Genomic DNA, 25,566 nt, shown 5'->3' on the forward strand with positions numbered 1-25,566 from the left:
TTACCTCAAAATATTTACTAGTTGGTGTGATGATGGTTCAGGTCATTCATATGGGTCCCAGAAATGTTTTATGGGTTCCCTCAAAATGTTTTTGAGTGTTGTGAGCTTGTAGATCGGCTATTTTCAAAACAATTTGGCTAAATCATTTCGGGACCTCTCTGGGGGTCTCGACCCACAGGTTGACAACAACCAATGCCTTACCATTGAAACTTAGGGGAAAACAAATTACCCTACGACCAACCAAAGTCTTTTTACAGAATTACTCCGTATTTTACAATACAGTTACAGGGGTTGACACTAAGGTCTCAGAGGCACTTGCCCGTCGGGCAAGTACAGGTCATGTTCTACTTGCCCTCAGGTCTTGGCCACTTGCCCCCCCGCAGCGGTGGAAAGTAACTAAGTACATTTACTTAAACACTGTACTTGAGTACAATTTGGAGGCATTTGTACTTTACTTGTGTATTTCCAATATGTTTACTTCTACTCCACTACATCTCGGATCCCAATATTGTACTTTTACTCTTCTACAATTATTTAAAAACTACTTTGCAGATATAAATTATAAAACATACAGAAACCACTGAAAATAGATGATCTGCAAGCTAGCATGTAGATCTGCTATTTTCAAACATTTTGTATGTTTACTTTTGGTACTTTAAGAACTTATTGATAAGAACTTATTGATGACAATATTTTTATACTTTTACCCAAGTAAATCTTGAATTCCGTACTTTTACTTGTAACACAGTATTTCTATATCACAGTAACCTATTGATACTTTTAGTTTTACTTAATCATATAATAATCTATAATCATAGACTTGGTTGCTTGTTTCTCTCTCACAAACAACACCTGGCAACGCTGGACACCACAGCAGACGATCTAGCCTGGGCTGGCTTCCAATTTCGGGCTTTTGATCCGGTCGGGAGCGGAAGATCTCCTACGTTTTTCTGTATTCCAAAACGGACTACACTTTGGCCGGAAACAACGACCGGAAACAGTTTTAACCCGTACTTGCGCATGCGCTAACTACATGGCTAACGACTTGCGCATGCGCTAACTGGGTTGAAACTGTTTCCGATCGTTGTTTCCGGCCAAAGTGTAGTCCGTTTTGGACTACAGAAAAACGTAGGAGATCTTCCGCTCCCGACCGGATCAAACGGCCCGTTTAGTAAACGAAGACCAGGCTTTCCCCCAGCGGAAAGCCTGGTGATGCGAGGTTACAGACGATCTGAGTCGGAGATGTGTTTACTTTATCTTAGTTAGCACAATGCTAACAAGCAGGCTGCCCAGCAGACTGTGCATACGCATGCTGCTCATGATTAAATGCATTATGTAGAGCAATACAGGGAGTGAAAGATCGGAAAAGCTCTGTTGATAACATGGGAAATAGACGCTTTGCAAAAAAAAAGAAAAAAAAAGACGCTTCGCAAGGGGGAAAAAATAGACGCTTCGCGAACATGTTTCACTGTTTTAGCGCAGCAGCCTCTGCTATAGATTTAGTCACTTTTGCCCTGTGCTTCTGCACGTAAAGCGTGTAGATAATCTGGCCATGCTGTAGCATAATGTGAGTTTGTGTTTTCGACTGAGCTTACTAGCTGCTCGTTCGTTCAGTGTGTGTGTTTGTGGAGAGAGAGAGAGAGAGAGAGATGATTTTCTGTATGACTGTTTGTATCACGAGAGAAACGATACTCTGAAATGGCATATCGTGGCAAAGCTGTATCGTCGAGACGATAATTATCGCCATATCGCCCACCCCTAGTTTGCGCGTGAATGCACGTGTCTGTGTGGTCTGCTCAACAGCAGCACTTATTGGTCACCCAGTCCCGCCACTTGGTCACCCAGCGGTATTGCAGCTGTTGCTACTATAGTATACCGCAAACATACTTAGCTACATACTGTACATAGCTACACACTCAGTCAAGCATGGGAGCACTTGCACCACTCAAAAAAACATTGAACAAACAGATGGGTACTTTATTGTGTGTGCTTGCGTGTGTGCGCGAGTGTGTCAAGGTTAGAGTATTTATTATAGTTTAGAAATTTTCATTAGTTTTTATTTTGTTTTTGAAAAGGCTTAGATTTAGTCTAGTTTTTTATTAGTTTTGTCATCTTAGATTATTTGTTATTGTAATATGGGGTATTTATCATGAGTGAGATTCCAAAAGATCAGAAAAAAATATTACGTAAAACCTGTACAGCTAAAATAATGTATAGATCTCATATCCACTCATAATGGAATAAAATAAAATTATATTTTCTATATAACTTTTAGTTTGTTTTGTAAACACAATACATTTAGTGAGTTATTGTTGTTTTGTAAAAGATGTTTTCCAACAAAGTGTACAGAAAGAGTTAAAGTTATATTTTTATGTGGCCACACCCACCAGTTCATTAAGTATGCCTGGTTGTCAGGTGGGTGGTGACCCAGCTGAAGTTAGCCACACCCACAGTGTTGAGTGTATGGTAAAAGGGGAGGGGATGAGTTTATGATGTCATTAACTCAGTGTTTTTCAGTTGGGCCTTTTGACTCAGAGGCTTTCAGCTTTCAGGAAGTAACCAAAAATACACAGGGAAGACATATTTGCACATTATAACCCCACCCAGTGGTCTATTAGAGTAATGTTAACTTCATAGACACATACAAAACTATGGCACCACCTCTTTAACTATAATAAACTCGGTGGGTTCCGTGTGTTTGGCATTATGCTGTGATGCCTATGGTCACTAGTGTTTTATTCTTAATTGTCTCCACCAGCCGAAGGCTTGGGGGAGAGTATGTTTTCCCCTTCGTCCGTCCGTGTGTGCGTGCGTGCGTCCGTGCGTCCGTCCGTGTGTCATCGCAGTTTGTGTGCAGCTAATCTCAGTCGCTGTTGGCCCGGTCGCTGCCAAAGTGAGCACACACATTCCCTGGATGCCAATCTAGAACCTCTGCCCTAAATTTTTCAAATGGGCCTTTTCTAGCGCCACCTAGTGGCCGATGTTCGCAAAACACATTTCTGTGCACTACTCTTACAGATTTTGTCCAAAAATCCTACAAATCGGTAGGCAGTATCTCGACAGTCATGTGATCGACACAGATCTGTCCGATTTTGCATATTCCTTCCTGATTGGCTAAAATTGGCTTCCAAAGTTTGTAGGATTGAGCCGTTTTGAACAAAATGCCTCAAATCCCAAACGCAAAGTGCAATTATCATGAAATCGCGCACACACGTTCCCACTAGGCCGAGGAAGAAATGCCACTTAATTTTTTTTAAATCAGCCTCATGGTGGCGCTATAACAGGCCGATTTGTGGTTTTACCTATAACTCCATCGATCAGTTTCAAACTTTGTAAGCGCACTCCCTAGAGGCTAAGGATAAACCTTTGCCCTGCATTTTTCACATCAGCCTTTTATAGCGCCACCTTTGGGCAGACTTATGTAAAACACATTTTTGGATATTACTCCTTGAGATTTTATCCAAAAATCACGCAAATCGGTACACAGTATCTCTATAGTCATGTGATCAAGTCCGATCCGTCTGATATTTCATATTCCATCCTGATTGGCTAATATTAGCTTCCAAAGTTTGCAGGATTGCTCCGTTTTTGAACAAAATGCTTCAAATCATCAACGCAGCTTGCGATTACCGTGAAATTTGCCACACATATTCCCACTACGTCAAGGAACAAATGCTACCTTTTTTCACATTGGCCTGTTATAGCGCCACCAGCAGGTAGAGTTTAGCAAAACACATTTTTGGAACACAATGCTTCAAATCATGCATGCAGCGTCCGATTTCCATGAAAGATCTATGGTGAAGAACACATGCCACCCTTTTTACATTGGCCTATTATACAGTAGCACCACTGGTGGAGACCTGTGCTCGGAAGAGCACTGCTTCTAGTTTAATTTGTTTTCTCATTTGTTTTGGTTCAGCTCTTGATACTTGCTCTTAGCTGTTAGTGGCCTACAGTACTCTTGTGTTTCATTATTACTGATGTTGCTGCTATGACACCTGAATCTGCGAATGGGGATTAAATGATTTATGCCTTTCGTCCCTTGTGTTACAAACGCATTGATCATTCATTTGTCATAATTCTGCCAGACAAACAAACAGCCTGGTGTCTGAATGACAGCTGTCACTGTTGATAGAAGCTGTGTCACAACCACCAGACGCCAGACTAATATGAACCTTTTTTTATTACTGTCAGGTTGTCTGTCCACTTTATTATTGACTGACGCGAATGATTCAAATGAATTGAATGACTGACAACCACAAGTGATGCCCATAATTCGGGCAGAATCGTTTCCCCAGTGAGCTCCATATGAAACCTGTGGATGAGAAGCGTTTTTCAGTTAAACCCAGTTCATAAATCGAATTCATAATCGGCAAATAATCTATGGGATATCCACAAATTGAGTGCTGCACAGTCTTGGATCTAGGTAGATGTAAGGGTCCTCTGTATGTCTGAGTGGACGGTAATAACCGAACCTGGCAGTATCTGTACGTTTACCAGTCACCAAACCTCTGCTGAAGGAGAAACTAATATGGTTGTTATTCCTTCAATTTCTCTGTGCTTCATGACATACAACAGAGTTGCTTGACATGCGTTACTTTCTTTAACAGATTTTTTTTGTTTGTTTATACAATGAAAATATCTGTAACCCTTCCTTTTACAGTACAAATCTGGGGCTGTTCGTCAGTAGATATTGTAGATCACAGCCAATCAACTTGACATTTCATATTCCTCACAGGAGGTATAGGCTGACAGCTACTGTATAGCACCTCAAGCAGCATACACAGTTTATACTACCGGTATACTAGTGAGACGCCTCAGGGCGACATGTGACCTCGCGAGGTCACGCCAATTCTTGGTCATCTGGCCAGTGATGTATATCGGACCAGTTACCCATACAGTATATGGAGACCCCTGCAAGATAGTCAACAATGTTTATACCATTCTGATAAGTCCGAGTCACAGTGATGTGGCACAGAGTGACAGTGATGTGATCTTCATATATGGGCATAAAGGGATTCTGTTAGAGTGGTTCCCATGACATCACAACACAGATATATTTTATGCCCATACATACAAGCTGTGACATTTCTCATGGTAAACTGTGACCTTCGGTCGCAATTAATTCTAATTGAACATAATTCAATTCTTTCACTTTAATCCATTTTAATATTACCAAATAATGCAGTGTGTTCAGAATGGGAACCCATTGGTTTATGCATATTTACTTGTTGCATTTAGTTTTGAATTTTCACCAATTCGTTTTTTTCTGTAGCTAAAAACAAGTCAGTTTCCCAGGATTTCTTGGGATAGGTTTTCTTTTCATAGGATAGAAAATGTCTCATTTTGGGTGTAAATGTTTAACCCGTACACTCAGGATGTCTGTCAACTACTGGCTATGAGGATGAGAGAACTGAGCCTGTTATCGCAGATTGATCTTTCATTATGTTATGCATCAGCTCTGACCTTTATTCACCCCCGCTGTTTTGTCTTTCTACAAAAATGTATAATTTGGTAGAGAATATTTATAAGTGAGTGTGAAACAACTCGATAAAACACAGCTTGATAGCTTGAAATGTCAACATTGATTGCAAATGTTTTTCTTTCTTTCTTTTCTTTGGCATTTTTTACTTTAACAGGAAATATGTGCTGAGCAAGCATGCTTTTTAATAGCAGCACTGCTTCACACATACAATTTCACAAATTCGCAAATCTTGTGAGTTGCAGACGGCAGCCACAGTCATCTAAAAGCCGTGGCACATTGAAAGCACATTTGATGCGTGTGTCCGTGACATGCGTCAAGAATTCACATTGGAAACGCATGCATACATGCACGCTGGGAGTCCCATTTTTTCATTCACTTTCTTCTCCTTCACTCTGGTCTTCGCCTAGCGTTGACACTCCAAAATAGAACCAAGCTCTGAGACAGGTTTTAACGCGTCCGATTGATGCCTCTAGTATGGCTGCAACAGCTTTTGATAACGTGCTCGCGTCTGACGCTCGCGGTCTGTCAGGGGCTTAATGTTGGCAACAGAATAGTTCCATCTGATGTAAAGTACCTGGCTCAAGGGTCTAACCCCTACTACTTAATCCTGCATGTTTAAATGCCTTAGTCAAGGGCGCTTTGATAGTACTTTCTGAGGGTGGGTAGAACATAACCTCTAAATAAAAAGGTGGAATGGCTAGAATGGCTGCTGGGCCATCAACAGTATGGACAGGGCATTGGCCATGGAGGGGGAGTGGCTCACCGTAGTGTCCACGTAAAATACTGCCACTCAGTGAAACCATGATATTCTTCGCTCCTTGCGCGCAGGACGTGTCTAGTAGTAGCTCCACAGGTAACTTCTAATTACACCATTAGCGTTAGGTTATGGTTATTGTACTGATTGCACTGTGAATGCTGCTGCTTTTCTTTTTCATTGCACTGATTGAGATGGACACTTTATTTGATAGGCATCGCAGTGATTGCAATATTTGTTTTGTATACTAATATTATACTGTTCGGTTCTGTGATGACGGTACTTCTTATTGCTTTTATTGCTTTTGTATTGCTGTATATGGCAGTACATTCCTTACTGTGCTTGCTGTGCTGCCTCTAGATGTATGAAATTCCCCCATGGGATCAATAAAGGTATAACATGACTTCATCAAAAACGCTGTTGATGTGTATTGGGTTATGGTGGAGTTTATAAAGACAAGAAAACAATGTGCAGACGATGCAAACCGAAGTCGAGATGCTATTTTGTGAAGTACACCTGCCTCTGTCAATGTTTTCATACATTTCTCTACCATTTTTGTCGATCAATATGAGTTGCTTTCATTGGATCCACTCAATAACAGTTTGGCCACAAGCGAGAGACTGCCCGCTCAATTTTATCCACTGTTTCCAATGTGAGTTTCCCTAGAACTCCATTCAGAGTGGAGCGGATTTGGAGGGCTAGCCGCTCGAGTCTATAGTAGGTAGAGCATAAGTTATTTGGTTCTTCTACCCAGATCTTATGCAGAATTGAATTATGTAGTATTTTCCAAAATTCAGTTTGACAGACACTCAACCTTCCTGTAATAATATCCACAAATATAAATACTCCTAGACATTGTTGTGTGCTAAATTGTACAGTTGCCTGTCGATTATTCAGCTTGTTCTCACACAGACAAAGTTGGCATACTGTACACACACACACACACACACACACACACACACACACACACACACACACTGACCTTAAAATTTGTGTTTACCACTTAAGCTCTATTTTCAATTTAATATTTCAATATTTTCGTTGGGGGAACAATGATATTTTCATTAATTTAATAAATTAATTTAATTAAATTTAAATAGGGATGCCAGGGTTAAACTTATTAAACGACTTTCTAAAATATATTCTGGCCTATCCATATATATACAAAAACGTCTTGGCTATTTGGTGGGCAGGAGATTGTTTAGCTCATTCCATTTATTTCGTAGACGGGGGAACATTGGGACTTAACCTGTCATCTTTGCAGGTGACTTTCACAAAGTGCTGAAATACATAAATATTCAGCATTATCATGACGACATCCACAGCCACTCTGTGAAACATTTATTTTGTCCTAATCAAATGCAACCTCATACAGTGTGATTCTCTGCCCTCTCTAGTCCCGCGAGCCCCTGGCGCTGAGTGACCTTAAAGCAGAGGGTTCTCCTCGGATCTCGGCTGAGGACTTCATTGACCTGTGTGAGCTGTCTCCAGGTGGGCAGTTCAAGAGGACAAAAGCCAGCAAGCCCAAGATTGTGGCTGTGGACATCCGCTGTGCTGAGGAGTATCCTTACAGATTTTAAGATCATTTTTTTTGGCTTTTCTGCCTTTATTATTGATAGTATTACTGTACAGTGAAGATAGGACTGGAAACGGGGAGAGAGAGATGAGGAGTGACACACACTTCGTTGGGATCGAGATTTGATCCCGCAACACACTATCAGCCATTAGCCTATATGTGGTATGTGCCTGGACCACGGGCGCCCAAGAAATGTTAGTTGCTTTAAGAATAATCGGCAGTCCACAGTGTCTTTTTGTAATTCTAAAATTTAGCAAACTGAGAGGTATAGTGAACAATGAACATAATTGTTTAAATGTAGTAATTAAATTAAGTTGTTGGCCTGAGTATCGCTATACAGTATACACACACATGGTACCGACTCAGAGTAAAGGTCTTTGCACACTGCTGCGTTTTTCGGGCCGAATATCGGAGTGAATTTCGGAGTGTTCGTATTTATTTTCGAACCAGGGTTGATTTTTCCGATTTTCGCAGCTGTCGCACTGAGTCCCTTGCTCTCTCTCTCTTTCCTCTCTCTCTCCCTGGCCTACGGCTTTCGGATTTCCAAAACGCAACGAAAACACGCAGTGCAGTGTGCAACCACCTTAAGATGTGCTTTTTGAATGGTGTCATGAATTCACACCATGGCAATTCAACTCTAGAGTATCTTCTAAGCGAGTATCAGTTTAATCTTTAAATGTCTGATTCAACTTTTTAACCTTTGCATAATTTAGCAAAATAACTACCAACATGGTAGAGCATTGGAATTGACCTTTTTATCACTTATTTCATTTATGTATGAATTATTTATTAGCCTGAGTAGCCTATTAAATACCCTTTCAAGGAATTACTAAGTGACATTAGTTCAGTGACACCAATTTACTGTTAAGAAATTAGGTTGGATATGACTGTCCAGGCTGCTTGTTATTATGTGATATGATGAGTCACACATCACTGAAAAATGTTTTCAATAGACTTGCATGAAACCCAAGGACATGGTCATGTTTTTACTGACAGCTGTTGATCCCGGTTTGCATGCTCCTAAAATTGCTATTGCTGTCAGGTTGCAGGTCAAAGTCTTTATATTTCTCTACTGCATCACCACCATCTTACATCGTTGACAGCAGTAGGACATGGCATACAAAATTCACTCATTCAGTCTGACAACAGGAATGTTTCCTGTTCGATCCCCGGCTCTTACTGGTTTTGTGTAGATGTGAACTCGGACACATTATTTAATATTTACACATTTGCAGGCAGTTGCTGGAGCTATCCTTTGTCTTTGGTTCAAGGCTGTTCAGACAGGAGGTGGCGTGTCTGTGTGTGTGTGTGTGCGTGTGTGCGTGCGTGCGTGCGTGCGTGCGTGCGTGCGTGCGTGCGTGCGTGCGTGCGTGCGTGCGTGCGTGCGTGCGTGCGAGCGTGCGAGCGAGCGAGCGAGCGAGCGAGAGAGAGAGAGAGAGAGAGAGAAAGAGAGAGAGAGAGAGAGAGAGAGAGAGCAAGTTTTCACAAGGTTAAAAGGAGGAGTGCTGAATACGACTTTCAGACACTATGTATATGCATACATTCAGTTAAGGTCGGAGGGATTCTCTCTTTATCCCTCTGTACCCTTGATGTAAAATGCCTGAATTTGTCTGTATCAGATCTCTGATCTTCTGCCCAGCTTCTGAGCAGATGCCAATGTTTTGCTTGATTCTGAGAATCAAACACAGTAGTTCAGCTCCCATCAAAGACTAGCCTGAGCCAGACTGAAGCAATGATCTACTCTGGTCACGCACTGCCGAACACCCAAAACAATCTCTGCAGGGTTTCACTTAACCACCTCCAGCGTAAGTCCAAGCTGCCCTAGCACTCCCTTCAATCTGAGCAGAGGGCAGGGTGGTCCTAGGGATTAAGTGTTCTGATGCATTCCTCCTGGAACCTGAGCAGAATACATTGTGCTGTCTCTGCTGGCTCAGCCCAACACATCTCAGACCATCCTGTTTGATTTGTACCCTGGCTGCACACGATACACAAACTATTTAGTGTGTGCGTGCGTGTTTACGTGTGTGCATGTGTATCTGCCACACAAACGAATACCCCCAGACTCCGAGGTTTATCTGATCTAAATCCCTTAGATTAAAAATATAAGACAACTGGTTGTCAGATCAAATGGCTCCATAATCCATCACGGGTGGCTCTTCACAAACGCAATATCAAAGACGGAAAGGTAATTTCGCAGTTCTAAATCAACAATATTTATTCTCTTTTATTGCTTGTCTCGAAGTACTCAACACAATGCTGACTTTCAAACTTTCACTGCCTGGAAAGTGAGCCTCACTCCTTCTTAGCATTGTCAGTGGAATGGTGATTCTCTAAGCAGAGAAGGGGATAGAAGGTTAAAGAGTCATTAATCAGTGAGGATTAGAATGGCAATTCCTCCAGCACAAATCCCTGCCACTATAGACTCCTGATAGACAGACGTTCCTCGGGCTAACCCCAAAAGAACAAAAGGAGGATTTGACCACGGGATTTGGCGAACTCCTAGTCCACCAGCGCTGTGTTTCACAGGCTAAACCAATAATGTTGGTCTGTTCGGTCACAAAAGGGGGGGATTAATATTTGTATGGGTTTGAAACAGCTAAATCCTGATTTAGTTGTCTTGCTATCTGACAGATAATAGGCATAATAGGCATTTACTTGTCTAGCTTTAACAGCCATCACTTACTTGTATTATTTCCAGTTCTAAGGTAACATATGGTAACAGAATGGGATTTAAAGGTAATTTAATGGATTATGTTGTACGATTAGCCCAAAAATGTTCTCACATCACCTGAAATGATGTAGTGAATTGCACAATTTGCTCCCAGAAAGTACAGTAATGCAGCTGAGAGACAATTCTACAATGATAATGGTTAGTCATTTATACTGTATACACAATCCTTCTTGGTTCTATTCCTTTCTCTCTGGCAGCCCACTGTCCTCTAATTTCTTCTGTTTTTCCCCCAACTTTATTCTGCTCTCTTCTGTTCTTTTCTTTCTTTTTAGTTTTCTGGGGCCTCATTCATACAATATATTGTTGGATTTATGCAAAAACAATCCTAAAATCATTTCGATATTCTTTGTTCGAAACTAAGAAGTGTATTATGTGTTACCCACCATTTATTTATACACCTCTAATTATCTGCATATGAATGTGGTTTAGAATCACCTTTGCCTCTGGAAAGGGAACAATTACAGATTTCCACGTACTGTGGAAAGTCTACCGCACAAGTAAGACAGGACCATGGAAAACGAAAGAAAGTCAACTGCACCTATAACCCCAGGGAAATAAAAGTTGACGCGCGCCTGTTTTTCAGCTGTAAACGGAAAGGGTACAGTATCTAGCTGTCAAGATACATAGAATAGCCCGGATCACGGTGGGTAGGGATGCGGTTAAGAGATGACTGGGATACTTAAACTGTCACTGAGTTCCCTCTAGACAGTCCCCGTAGTGAGGAATCTCAGAGTGAAGAGTACTTGGACAGTACAGGTATGCAGGGTTACAGCGTGTCAGCACACAAACCTAAGAAAACGTTTCTTGGGAAATAAAAGCGACATCTAAGCCACTCATCATTGTGAGCAAGAAAGTAATTCCTGTCTCTGAAAACGTGTTCTCTCTTATGAAATTCACAGTTGCTACATCTTTCAATAACAGCCACGTTTGAGTTATTTTGCCACACAAATTAATGTATTTAGTTGAAAACACATTGGGTTTGGAATGGATATTGGCTTAATTCTTCACAACTGTAACTGATGAAATGCCATGTCATAACTCATAAGTAAGTGCCCAGTTTTCTGCAGTTAAGAGGATGTGCACTTCATATGATAATGTCCACGTCTAAGTAATTAAGTTTAAAGCTATACTGTGTAAGATGCCCAACTAGTGGTCATTAGCCCTATAGCAAACCGCGGTCGCGTCCGCGTCTTTCGGCCGTTTTTCGTACCTTCAGACCCCCGCGTCTGCCTCCACCTCGCTGAGATCTATCTTTAGAGGGGTCCCTTGTTCCTGTGCGTTCAGTAATTCCAGAGATACGGACTCCTTCACCCTGCCTGGTAGGCGAAATTACCTAGAGACGGGATGGTACAAACGGGTGACAACAAATATGGCAGCCATAGCGACCCCACTTCAAGATGCGCTGTGATTGGCCGGCAGTTGTATAACCCTCGCTGTGATTGGCCGGTAGTGTGATGACGCAATTTTGGCGCGAGATCCGGTCCCCGGCAAGGATCACAGTTTACATATATAGAGAAGGCTTTACAGGCTGAAATTCACGGCGCGGATCTTCTAAAACTTTTGTGATTTAATAGTTAGGAGAATTTTAAGATTTGTTTTATAAAAAAAGTTACATAGTACAACTTTAATGATTTATGAGCATGTGCTTGATCATCACTTTGTCTAAGTACGGTAGTTACTGCCCAGCAAGCACGGTCAGGACCTGGTCCAATCAGTGACGTCTCGATTGGGGCCAACATAAATCCTGACCACAAAAAACGGATGTCCTGGATTAATCAGAGAGGGTCCGATCGAGGCCAGATAAATATCATAACTAGTCAGATATGTCCCAGAATATAACCTTATATGCTCATATTTCAACTAACATTACAAACAATAACAATAATCCATAAGTCCATATGACGTCCTGGTAATGACGTCAAGATTATCCCCATATGGGCTGTGATCTGGCCTAGTTCTGAACGTCACCGTATAGGAGTCACCGGAGGACGTTATAACGTCATCATGGCGTCATTCGGCTTGCAGGGTGAAGATTACATTTGATCTGAAGCCCGTTTTTATGAATGAAAGCCTGAAGTCTGTTAATTCACTTCTCTTCATTTTATTTTCTTCTTTTCTTCCTTTTCTTTTTTTCCTGAAGTTTGTCCTGTCGTTTACAACCCCCAACCCTTTCCCAGACCTCAGTCACATTTCACTTCCATTCCGATAGGAAGTTATTCCTTTCATTTACCTGACTTTACCTTTTCTCCCTTCACCATCCTCCCTTTTCTATGAATTGATTTTGTCCACTCAGCTTATATGCAAGGTTTCTTACTGAGTTTTGGTTGTGCGCTGACACTCTCTCTGTCCCCTTTTCCCATTCTGTCATGACTCAAGACAAGTCAGGACAAGTGCTGTAACAATGGCATTAATTAGTGAATCACTGTAGCTGTGTGAGGAAAGGATGAACATAGTTGAGACAGTATTCTTTCCTGGTATCCACTGAATCCACATTGAATGCATATACTCAAGGTTGAATGCAGATACTCAATTTATTGTCAGCGAAATACACTTTAGCAGTTTACTTTCTGACCTTAGTGAAAAACTTGCCTCAGTGTTATTATTGTAGGTGCATTCTGTAGCATATATGATAAAAGTGTGTTCATAACGTGACTATATTGAAACTTTATATTCTCATTCAGTAGTATGCCCTCTAGTATCTGCACCAGATACCAAACGTAGTGGTAAATGCCCCCCACCCTGCACCCTTTTAAATTGGACAATGACATACAGTAGTTTACTGTGTCTCTCGATGATCCTCTTTCTATGGCCTTGATGGGTCCCAGACAGGCCACTATGCTGCAAACGCTGTTTTATGGAGACTATTATTGATGTGAAGGTGAGACTGGGGATGTACTGTACATTAAAGCTCTCTAAATTTTAAGTCAGTACTTGTTCATGTCTTAGGATTAAATGCAATGACAAGGAGACTCAAATCATATCCAGAAGTGTTGTGTTTATGGCCAGCAATGAGAAACGCTAACAGTTTTCTCAACCGGCTGACCATGAGTACCATTTAGAAATGGTTGACCAGATATTTGAATTTCATTGTTATGATATGGGAACCAATGCAATGGAGAAGGGAAAAGATAATGGCAACATCTCAGGATCTACAAGCTCTCATCTCCGATCTACAAGCTCTCAGCGCCTCGCAGTGCGAGACGTTGAGAGCTTGTAGATCTGCTATTTTTGGCTAAAGTTCTTCTCAGAATTGGGATGCGAGGGTTCAAGTTGTTAATTTGAAAAGAAGTATCCTATCGCACAAAGATTTCGTGCCCCCCCTGTAGTAACTCTGAGGACCCCCTGTTGAAGACCCTTGGGTTAAGACAATTCCTGGTCTAGGTATACAACCCACCAAGCAGAGACACCCCCCTCTCTCTCTGTTCTGTCTATCTATATATTTCAACTATCTGTGTCTATACGGAAACACAATGTAAACATGGACAATGCCAACTGTTATTTTTGAATGTTTTGAGCTTTAACACCAGTGCGTCCAGCTTCAACAGGGGACATATTTCTGGCAGCATCAATGTCCCCTACAGCACCGTGTTCAACTCTGATGATGAAGTGGTCCAGTGTCCTGCAGCTGGACTCCTCCAGAACTTTAGAGGACGAGTCATCGTCGTCATCAGCCATGCCATGAAGAGAGCTACAACTGTAAGGAGAAAAACACAGCACACAAATACATCTGTGAAAATATTAATGTTCAATAGCTGTCATATACACAGTGTCATGACTCATGGGCAGGGATGCACACACACACACACACACACACACACACACACACACACACAGACACACACACACACACACACACACACACACACAAACAAATAAATTGCTGTTGAGATGAATTGTTACAGTGATCTGCAATTCTGCATGTTGAAGTGTCCTTCCATTAGAGTGGTTATTATGGTAAAAGTAAACCATTCTGAAGCAGATTACAGGGGGTGGGGCGGAATACTGGAGGGACATAATAGATCTGTGTTACATTAATGATTCTTAGATGGAATGCATCCCTTGAATACACTTTCAGTCAGAAGGCAGAAGCTGACCATCTCTTCCTCCTGCTGTTTCACTATTGGATAAAAACTGTGGGGGGAAAAAAAGTCCAGACAGAACTTAATCACTTCAGCCCTATTTGTTTTTTACTTCTAATGACATGCCCAAAATGGGGACAACAGGGTGAACGTGGTTAGAGAAGTAAAAGAAATCCCTAATGTAGTACTTTGTCCTCAACCGTAATGTCCTTTATTCATTCATTTTCATATTCAATTCATTTTATCCAAGAGTACACATGAGCATGAGTATATAGCTATGGGATTTGTTGATACCTGGAAGCACTTTTCATCCAGTTATTTATTTTTGAAGGAAATGTGTGTGATATAACAATAATGCCTCATTGATATGCATAGATTTTTATTATCTCTGGGACTTGTCTCCTTGGAATCTGAGAAAAAGAACACTGTGCTTTTCACAAATCACAGTGTTTGGAGTATAGTGAAAATTGGGGCAACAAACAAAAAAGCCTCCAGTCAGCAGCTTTCTGTTGGTGAAAACACCTGGCTAATGAGAGAAGTCAGGGGAGGATAGCCAGACACTTTCACGCTAAGCTCATTCAGGCCACATGTACTGTAACACAGCTCCACACAACAGTACTACTAATAGAGTAGGAGGGCTAATAGAACTAAGTGAACCTCGAAGAGTTTGAGAGGGCATAACAAGTGTTTCAAGCGTAACCACTGTCAATCTGGCATCCCTATTTGTCATTATAGGTACAACTAGTTTAAGTATAAAATACACTCAGGATTTTGCTGTGTAGGTCAGACATGTAGCGGGGACGGGGTGCATTACTAACTCATAATCACAAATATTACTTACTAAATAAAAAGTGCTGTGGTTATTTAGCACATCAACCAGTTTTAGCAAAACAAATCGTGTATGAAGAACAGACAGGACTGCTGAGATGAACTCCCACCTACAGTATTCCTAGGAGAATTATTGTCCATGGCATGTCACATAGCCAGTCAGACATGAAGGACTGTCCCCTCTCAAATTACTGTGATCACTGACTGAATATAGTGCAACTCCCCTCACACACAACTCTCCCCCCTGAGACATAACTACCCCTAACTAATGCTGTTCACACTGCAAAATCCAGAGTGTTCATTTAAGTCAGGGGTTAAATTACAGTCATTGCTGAGGTCTTCCTTGCATTGTCTCCCTAAAGTACATCTTTTTAATCCTGTATACAGGACAGGTATAAATGTTTGCTCTTTTTATAAATGATTAATTACTTCAGGCTCAGCGAGTTAGAGCACAGACCTAGTACTGTACATCATGTCCCTTGTGAGCATGTTTGAATCTGACCCCTATCTTGTCTCACATGTCTCTGATGTCTCTCTACACTGACCTGCACATATATATAAGACTAAAACACACACACACACACACACACACACACACACACACACACACACACACACACACACACACACACACACACACACACACACACATCCACACACACACACACACACACACACACACACACACACACACACACACACACACACACACACACACAAATGAAAGCTGTATAGTATCTATCCTGCAACAATGATATTGTGTTGTACACAGCATAATCTGTCTTGAGACATTACCTCTCACCTAACTAGCCACCAGATCTCTGATGCCCGAAGAAGTGTTCTTCCACACTTCAACCTGAGTATGGGGTAAAAGTCCCCAAAGCATTCTGCAACAATGCTGGAAAAGGCGGTATACTACCATAATTATATCAGAATCAGAATCCCTTTGTTTGTCAGATATAATATTATACTTATACAGGATATCTTTGTCTTTGTTCCTTTTGGTGGTGCAAAAACTTACAGACACTAAAGAAAAGAGACACTTTTACAGCGGTCTACATCTGAGTGCATGACAGCATGGTTCCTGGGTGGGAGTCAAGTCTGAGCGGTGAGACTAGACCTGAAGGTCATCTGTCACCTCCCAAACTTCTCTGATCACTCACTGAATCGGACTCCTACAACCTCCTACAACCTCCTACACCCCCCACAAGCAGCAGACACGCTGTGTTCTCACATAGGCTTGCTCCCCCTCTCTGTCTCTCTTTGTCTCTGACTCACAGTGTTTCAGTTCTCGGCAACGCACACCGCCGGGATCGCCATGTCCACAAAGTTTGAGGCTGTTCGGTTAAGTGGTGCCCGAGTTTGGCATGGGACACACAGACAGACAGACACACACACAGGTTTTGTGAATTAATAGATATAGATAGGTAGATAGATACTAGATGACATAATAGTTCATGTCACCTTATAACAAAACAGTAACAGTAACACCTGCTTTAATGTGCAAAATTGGGGAATATGTAGGATATGAAGTAATGTTTATACAGTTATCCATCTCTGATGACGTTTCCCCTCTGACTACAGTATATAATGTGACACATTAGTATAGGGGGAATACTAGACTGTAGGACAAGAAAAGGCAAGCAGACTGAGGTTGCTGAGGAAGAAACAGTGTGAGACAGTCTGTCTCTCTGACAGACTGTCAGTGAGGAGTGAGAGCCAGACTGGAACCAGCCTTATCAATCAAGTGAAGTGATATGAGCCCAAGAGGAAAGGTTAAGACTGAGTCACTAAACTAGCTCACAGGTTTATAGCATACTACTTCACTTTTATTAAATGTATTAACCCCTTTAGACCTGAGGCCGATTCTACAAATGCCCTTCTAAATTAGAGGTTTTCGTGACAAGGAGGACACCCAGAATTTAATTTATCTGGCCGCGAACCCCCACCTGAAAATGTTTTCTGCCAAGGAGCCTCGGAAGAGAAGATTTGTGGAGGAGTTCTCAATGCAGCTACGCCCAAATATGAAGTGTGTTGTCTAACCTCAATGTGTCATCATGGCATCAGCCGCAAACAGATCAGTCCACATATGGGCTTACTGTATACTGATGACATCGGCCATCTCCATATATGAGCAGAAAAGGGACAAGCACTGACAGAGTTTTGGGGTGCGTTCGGAAATGCACACTCAACGCACTGGTGTGCCATGTTGTCGTTCGTTTATTCGGTGCACTTGGTGCGTTGTCGTTCGGAAATCCAGTGCGCGGAGCACCGGTGTGCTGAGTGCACGCACTGACCAACCCTACTCAGAAGATGGGGTTTGGCGGTGTGGTGCGTCGGTGCGGTGTTATGATTGGTTGCAGTGTCTCGAGCGCTTCTCAGCTGTGAACAAAGGAGGAATTATCGCAAAATGCACCATTTGCTGCTTGATAGGTCTAGCCTAGTTCCAGACCTTGAATCGCTAGCCATCCCCCTTAAAACTTTTGTTTTGGCGATTCAGGGGTCTAGAAGTGCTCTCTTTGAAGAGGCCTTCCTCGTTCGAAAATCTCTACGGCGAATCAGCGTCGTGAATCAGCGTCTTGTGATCAGCGTGGCTGGGGGTTTCCCAGAACTCATGTGCGTTTCCAAGTAAACCAGCGCCGCCGCCGTACCGTACCGCGTCGCGGTAAATTCTGTAAATTGCGGTAAAATGCGATCGTATCGATCTCGCTATGAAACACCAGTAGCAGGCATGTTATGTTGTGTTTGATTACTAATTCGTAGTGCTCCTATTCTGCCTGTTTCTTTGGTTAGCAAGTAGCACTAGCAAGCAACAGGCTAGCCACTAGCCAGCCACACATAACAACACTACTCATGTGTTGTCAGACGGTCTTTTTTGGCAACGCCCATCCCATCCCTGCAATCGCCTTCGGTGGAAGCGAGTTCAGACTGAATAATGGAGTGAAACGAAATGTCAATTCAGGCTGAGTGTCAGGCTATGATAGGTCCTTTTGGGGTTTATTGTTACACACGCATCAACGTGTAAACTAACAGCAGGAAGGCCAATGTTATGAATTAAATTACCAATCAATAGCAACGTTACGTTAGCAACTGCTGCTTTTCAGTAAGTTTTCCTTCAGAGTTCATACTGATAAAGCTCACTTGCACTGCTGCCTCTTAACTGGTCGTTCGTAAATAAGCCACACTGAATGCACTCTACTAGTCACCGCCCACTGCACTCACTACACTGAGCACACAGATCCGACCACTATGCCCATACAGTATATGGTCTTATATGGGATTGGCGTCTTCAAACTCAGTGAGTGCAGTGGCAAGGGCTCAAAGTATTGCGGTTCCCGCGAGTAATTTGGGATATCCAGTTGTCCAGAACCGCCGATCCAACCGATATGCCCATATATGGACATCTGTATATGGGCATAAAAGAGACAAGGCCTGAGAGATACAGATAGCTCCATAATGATGGTCAACAGGCATAAAAGGTACAAAGGTAGATGGGTACAACAGGACTCTGACAAAGCCCCCAACACTATGATATACAGTATATCGGTCGGATCGGCAGTGGGACATACGGTATGTGTGAGGGCTGCCTGAACTCTCGGTCCGAACATCTTGTATATATTATAGCTAAAATCTAAAATGACACAGATGCTTTCCTGGTTGTAATAGGTTAATGCTCCTGACTCCTGTAATGATGTTTTTTGGCCTTATGTGTAGCAGTCAGTCACTGTACGGTGTTGAAACTCTGGTGACAGTTTGACACCAAATTAAATACATAATCTTGTGGGAATTTCTCCCACAAAGTAGCCATGGCAAAATGAAGGCAGCATTGGAATCGCTGTGGGAAGGACGTTCGCAAATTGTGCATGGCTTCCCAACATGCCTACCTAGATTCACCAGTAATTGGCAGAACACAATTATAAGCAAAAGGATACTCGGGTGGGAAAACATTAAAGCATCCAATTAAATCTGTTTGCAATCTGGCACCCAGGGCTCCACAGCTATGCATCTAATAACCCTGTTTATTTAATATCTAATAACTCTACGGACAGGGAAGAGAAATTATTTGAAATATTTTGTTTTGAACAACCAAATTACTGAATTTCCCCTCTAGCCACGCCGGTTCGCCCCCCGGCCCCCTCAGTGGAAGTGTACCTGAGCAAATTACTTAACTCTTAACTGCTCCTAATAGTTAGAATGGGTAATTGCAGAGGACACGTTCCACCTATATGCAACAATATTGTGCCTTGGCCTTTTTTCTCTAATATTATTGTTTAAACTAATTTCTAAACCCTAACCCAGTCATTTTTTGTAAAAGATTTTTGTTGAAGACACTGACAATGTTTTATTAATTTGATTATGCGGGAGTGTGTGTCAATGGGAGTTTTGGTGGTTTAAGGGGAGCAGAGTTGCTTAGTCATTAGAGACTTAACTGTTCTGTAGGGTCAAAGGGTCGGTCCCTGAAGCACCCTGCTGTGTATCACATAATATGCTGTTGATGATCCTCAAAACATCTGCTGAGTCTTAAACAAATCTATGCATTTGACTGCAGAATAATAACTAACTAGATCTTACCCGTTCGAAGATATGTGCTGCAAAATATGTGCAGAGTGTGGGTTATGGGGAAAGTACAGGTAACTGTAACTGCATGGTGTGTGTGTGAGAATATGTGGGAGCATCATAATGTAAGGAGCAGCCCATGGAGGAGTGTATATTTATGATGGATACAAATTATTTAACAGCAAAATTAGGTGAATAGATGTGTATGCTTGCTCCACATAATTTTTCCATACCCGTTGGAAGATGAGACACACATCACCCGTTGCATGATTCATGCATGGAGAGAGAGAGAGAGAGAGAGAGAGAGAGAGAGAGAGACTGCAACATTCCTAACTGTGAGAGAGGTGTGTGTGTGTGGGCCCGGGGCTACAGATCCCATGGCCTGGAGGAACGGACCTTAACCCTGACAACAGGCTGTAGAGCTGTAGAGTGAAGAAACGCTAAAAAATAGCTTGAATTTGGGAAAAATTAAATTTGGGCTCCGTCACCGTGTGTCTAATGCTAATGGCCAATGCCATGTTAAATTTGAGATCAGTAGCTGAAGCGAGTGAATAGATAATGCATTGTGTGACTGACTGACCTATCTCTCTAATTATATGTTAGATGTCTTAAAATATACGTCAGCAGAACACAACATATCGACCAATTAAACGGCTACAAGAATAACTTATAACTTTTGTTCCTTTTTTAGTTAACTGTATGAGCCAAACTTTTATGTACGGTAATGCTTCAGCAGGAATTTTGCTCCAGGCTTTGTCCTGATTATAACCCTAGCTCTATTAAAGAGACAATTCCGCGTTAATGTCAACAAGCAGCAGCAAGAGGTGCTTTGGTTAGCAGGTTGGGTTGTTGTGAGTTCAAAAGGGAATCTGTTTTTGATTGTGGAACTACAGTATACTTGCTTAAAATTTACATCAGTAAAATGATCCACTATATTTTGCCCAGTGCAGTGTGAATTACTTTTTATATACTTTGTCTCCCATAAAGCAAGACAATCAATGGAAGTATTCAAATTATCATCCAATGTCTTAGAATTGTGAAATATACTGTACATAATATAATAATAATTGCGACCGTCAGGTTGCAGTTACTATGAAAACGTCACGCTCATGTCCATGAGTGAGTGAGTCAGCCTAATACACAACATTAGACCCATGGTTTTGTGCCCTGTCGCTGATTGTCTGTGGCTTTCACAGACAGCTCAGCTGTTTAACGAACAGTGTGTGTTGGGGGAAATTGCTTCACAACCTAACGGTCGCTTCTCGCCCTTGCGGCGTGTTACTTGTAGTTGTACTTGTAGTTCTCTTGATATGATGCGATTTAGTACTACTATGGTGGCATTAATGGCTGAATCTCTGAATGTTTAGATTAAGCATTTTCATGTCCCGACATGCAACCATATAAATCTTGAACTATGTTGCATTAAAACTACTATCATAAGTACAATGTGTTTACAATGTAAACCCACCTATGGCCCTGATCAAGCCTATTGGGCATCGTATACTTATAATGTTTAATGCAGTGGAAGTCTGGCAAAGCAAAGGTAACATTCCATCCAGGCATACTTTAACATTTGTTTGATTTACAAGCACCTTTAAAACCATGTTGGATGATTGGCTCCCTCCCTGCCTACCTGACCTGAACTTGCAGTATGATGCCCCTGGCAGTGCCAATGGATGAACCTCATTCCCTTTCTAAGATCCTGCACAGCAATCTTAGATTTAGATTTCTTAACCCATCAAAACCAGGAAAGCTTTTGTGTCATTTTAGATATTTGCTTTGGCTATCAAAAAATAGCGGAATAGTGTCTTCATGCAGTTTGGAAAACTATTAATTTAGAAAGCATCAGATCTTAATAGGTTAATAAGTGTCTGTCATCAGATCTCTCTTATTGGTTATCTCATAAAGATAGTTATATATTTTTACATTAACAGCTTTCCAAAGCATAGCTCAGGGGTTTCCTCCGCCATCTGTGTATGAATGTGTTGTGAATGGGTGAATGTGATGCACAATCTATGTAAAGCGCCTTGGATAAAAGCGCTATATACTGTAAATGCACCATTTACCATTTGCCATTTAAGTCTGAGCTCAAACAAAGGCTTGTTTAAATGTGTGTTTTTGGTTCATGCAATTCAGCAAATGGTCATAGCTCCACTATAGATTGCAGCTTTGTGCCTTTTGAATCTTGCAGGATAAGCACTATGCAGAATCATACAGTGTTTCATGCCAAAACGCAATACAATATTGTAGCACAGGCACTAATATGTAGCGTATAGGTTGCTGATTTTTAAAGTGCAGTCACTTTGGTGCATGGACCCAGAGATCAGTGAGTATTTAAAAAGGCCTTTCATCCTTCATACATCTGACTCTCTATTTTCTCTCATCCTTCAGTAAATGTGTTTTCAATGCAGTATGTAGTTCATTCATTGAATATCTTAATGCTTTGCTTTGAAATCTCTCTCTCTCTCTCTCTCTCTCTCTCTCTCTCTCTCTCTCTCTCTCTCTCTCTCTCTCTCTCTTCGATTGGAGTGTAGAGAGACAGGAAACAAAGGGTAGAGAGAGGAGAGATGTGAGACATGATGTGAGCTAGTTTCGAACTAGATCCCTATTGGTCAATCAGTTAGTTAGGCGGTTCTAATGGCGATCATGTATTGAACCAAGTAAAGCAAATGCACTTGGAGAAATGTGTTAATATTTTTTTACTAAAGTTAGTGCCGGGCTTTTATGTTGTTGGTGAGTGCACATTATATTAGTGATATTAGTGTCCCCTCATTTGAGAGAATGTTTTTGGGATGCTAGTAGAAACCACAAGCCACAACTCAATTCTCCATGTATGTTCCTTTGCCATCTCTGTAGTAGGATTAAAGATACTAGCCTCCAACATAACACAACACCACAGTAGGGCTGGTCCGGAAGCCATTTGTTGGGGTTCAGACGTTCAGTGGTATTTATAAATGGTAGAACTATTTTTTTCTGCCCCGATGAAGCTCACTTGTTGGCCGAAACATGTTGCTGTGTTCACTGATTGTTCACTGATTTATTGAGGAGTGCCTTGGCTTCTTTTTCTTTTTGACAGCAAACCACTTCCTAACATTTGTATTTTCACAAGCCCTTAGTGTGCCATCTCCCTCCTCTGTTTTCACAGGCACACTGATGTTTCCATATCCTCTCTAATCCGGGTTGGTAGAAAATTGCAGAGTTAGTAGCCTTGCGAGTTGCAAGCCAGAAAATACATAAGTAAGAAAATGTGTGAAACTTTTAATTGAGAACCGAATGTCAGTGTAACGAACGAATGTGTGCACCTTCTGGCGTTTTGGGGCCAGCCCTACCTACATCATAGTGTCCACCATAATAATGTAATGATGACATTTATTTTCTCTTTCTCTTTCTTTCTCTTTCATCAACACCAGTTTGCGACCCATCTTTTGAAGGTGAACTACCCACGGGTGTGCATCCTGGATGGAGGGATCAACAAGCTGAAGCCTACTGGACTACTCACGGTCCCCTCACCCCAGATCTGACCACTGCCTCCAGTCAAACTCAACCTCATTCGAAAACAAGAAAGGAGCATCACAGGGAAGACTTCTGCTTTGCACTGATTTGATTATATACAGTATACACGCACACGCGCACACACACACACACACACACACACACACACACACACACACACACACACACACACTGTGTATACATATATAGTACTGTATATAGCTGCAGTTACTGGGGCCAAACAACATGCATAGGTAGTGAACAATCACTTATGTGTTCACAATATGAACCTATTCAGGACATACAGTAGAAGGCCTACTGTAAATAGCTCTCCTAGGGCTCTTGAACACGAGTGGTGACAGCGATTGGACTGTGAATGCAAAAGCTCATCCTTTAAGAACAAAGCTGTTTGCACCTCATCTCACTGAAGGATTAGTGGGCCTGATAAAATGCTAACCATTTACAATGTTACAGTACTTAGCACCTGTGTTATTTTGCCTCTAATATGTACACGTGATTACTCAGATATTCATTACACTGTGTTGTACTTTCATTTGTACTTACACTATTGATCTTTTGAATCCTCTGGAACAAGGCTAAATTGTCTAGGTGCTTACATGAAATAAGCAAAAGGCATGTAATGTATGCAGTGTTGACATTGAGTGTTTTTTATTTTTTATTAAACTGTGGCTTAATGAATTGTATGTGTATTTTTCTTTAAAGAATTTGACCCATAATGGTCAAAATACGAGGGTTGTTGGAGATTTTCCAATTTTCTTCACATAGTACACATCCAGTCTCATGGACCCACTATTTTCTCAGTTCCGCTGAAGGTAATTCTTCATAATGTGTTCCTTTGTGCTCCCCCACTACAGTACATTAGCCTACAGTATAGTATAATACTGTTATTTGTTCAAACACGTTAACCTTTATCTTCACACAGCTATTTTCTATCCCTGTCATTTATTCATACACTTTAACCTTTAACTATGTACACAGCTTTTGGTTCATGCAGTGTCAATTATTTTTACTCAGTGAGAAAGATGTGTTTTGTCACAATCATTTGTATATCACTCTTGTTATGGGCAGGTTAAAACATATACAGCTTTTATTTGTGCCATATGCACTCAAACATGTAAGATGGCAGCCCAAGAAACACTGCTGACCAATGTAACCATGTGTGACCAGGACATGACTATAAATTGTCCCCTAATGTATGTGTCCCCTCAAGTCTCTGTTTGAGTGGAACCCATGAAACTCTGTCAGGCATCAAAGCAACAGTATGTGGTACGCGCCTTAACAACTCACTCCAGTAATACTACTAACAGGTACATGGTTCAAATAGTGTTATTTGGGTGTAGCAGACCAGTGACAATCCTACAACCCCAGGTTGTAAGATTATTTCCCTCCTAGCTGGCTCACCAAGACATTATTTGAGATATTTTCCTTCCTCTCCCCTGTGGTCTGTGCTTGTCAAAATCTTATCTAAATATTTATTAAAACCATATTAAATTAAAGAACGAAGTGATTTAAATCGAATAATTTGAATTACATTGCTGCAGGACGATACAGAGCAAAGGTATGCACTTTCAGGTCTCCAGCATTGTCTGACTCTTACAGCATTGAGTCAGCATACTGTATATTAAGTCCACTTTTCTGCATGTGAAGTCGCAGAAGCAGTTGCCCAGCGTCTCATTTCATAGCAAAAACTGTTTCACAGGAATACGTCTTGAACAGAAAGAACACGCCGTTTCTTTCTGTGTCTAAGAAAATACTTGAACTGAACAATGAAAGAACTCCTGTTTTAATCTGTTTGAGAAGAGGGTGTATGATTATCTGTCAGATAAAATGATGTTCACTTTTTAATTAACTAGATGTACTCTAAATGCCACATTCAAGGATGCAGTCTCGACAAATTGATTACATAAGCCTGCAGTACTGTATCTGCACCTGTAAAATGTGATTGCACACACAGTTCTATCAGTCTACCGTTACACCACACATATCTGTATTTCTGAACTTTTATAGCAATATACATACTGTAGGTATTATCATGAAAAAAAA

General features: G+C 41.4%; 1 protein-coding gene across 1 annotated transcript in view; it reads left to right on the forward strand.

The window, feature by feature from the left end:
• The window catches only part of tbck (TBC1 domain containing kinase), a 97,368-nt gene extending 73,182 nt beyond the window's left edge, over positions 1 to 24,186 (forward strand). Inside the window, exons 24-26 of the mRNA XM_080720985.1 lie at positions 7,637 to 7,800; positions 14,083 to 14,242; positions 23,421 to 24,186. Coding sequence (XP_080577111.1) covers positions 7,637 to 7,800; positions 14,083 to 14,242; positions 23,421 to 23,531 — 435 coding nt within the window. The 3' untranslated portion in view covers positions 23,532 to 24,186. The remainder of the gene's footprint in view (positions 1 to 7,636; positions 7,801 to 14,082; positions 14,243 to 23,420) is intronic.
• The last annotated feature ends 1,380 nt before the right edge of the window (positions 24,187 to 25,566 follow it).

This window comes from Nannobrachium achirus (assembly GCF_963921795.1).
Source record: "Nannobrachium achirus genome assembly, chromosome: 3".
Taxonomy (NCBI): Eukaryota; Metazoa; Chordata; class Actinopteri; order Myctophiformes; family Myctophidae; genus Nannobrachium; species Nannobrachium achirus.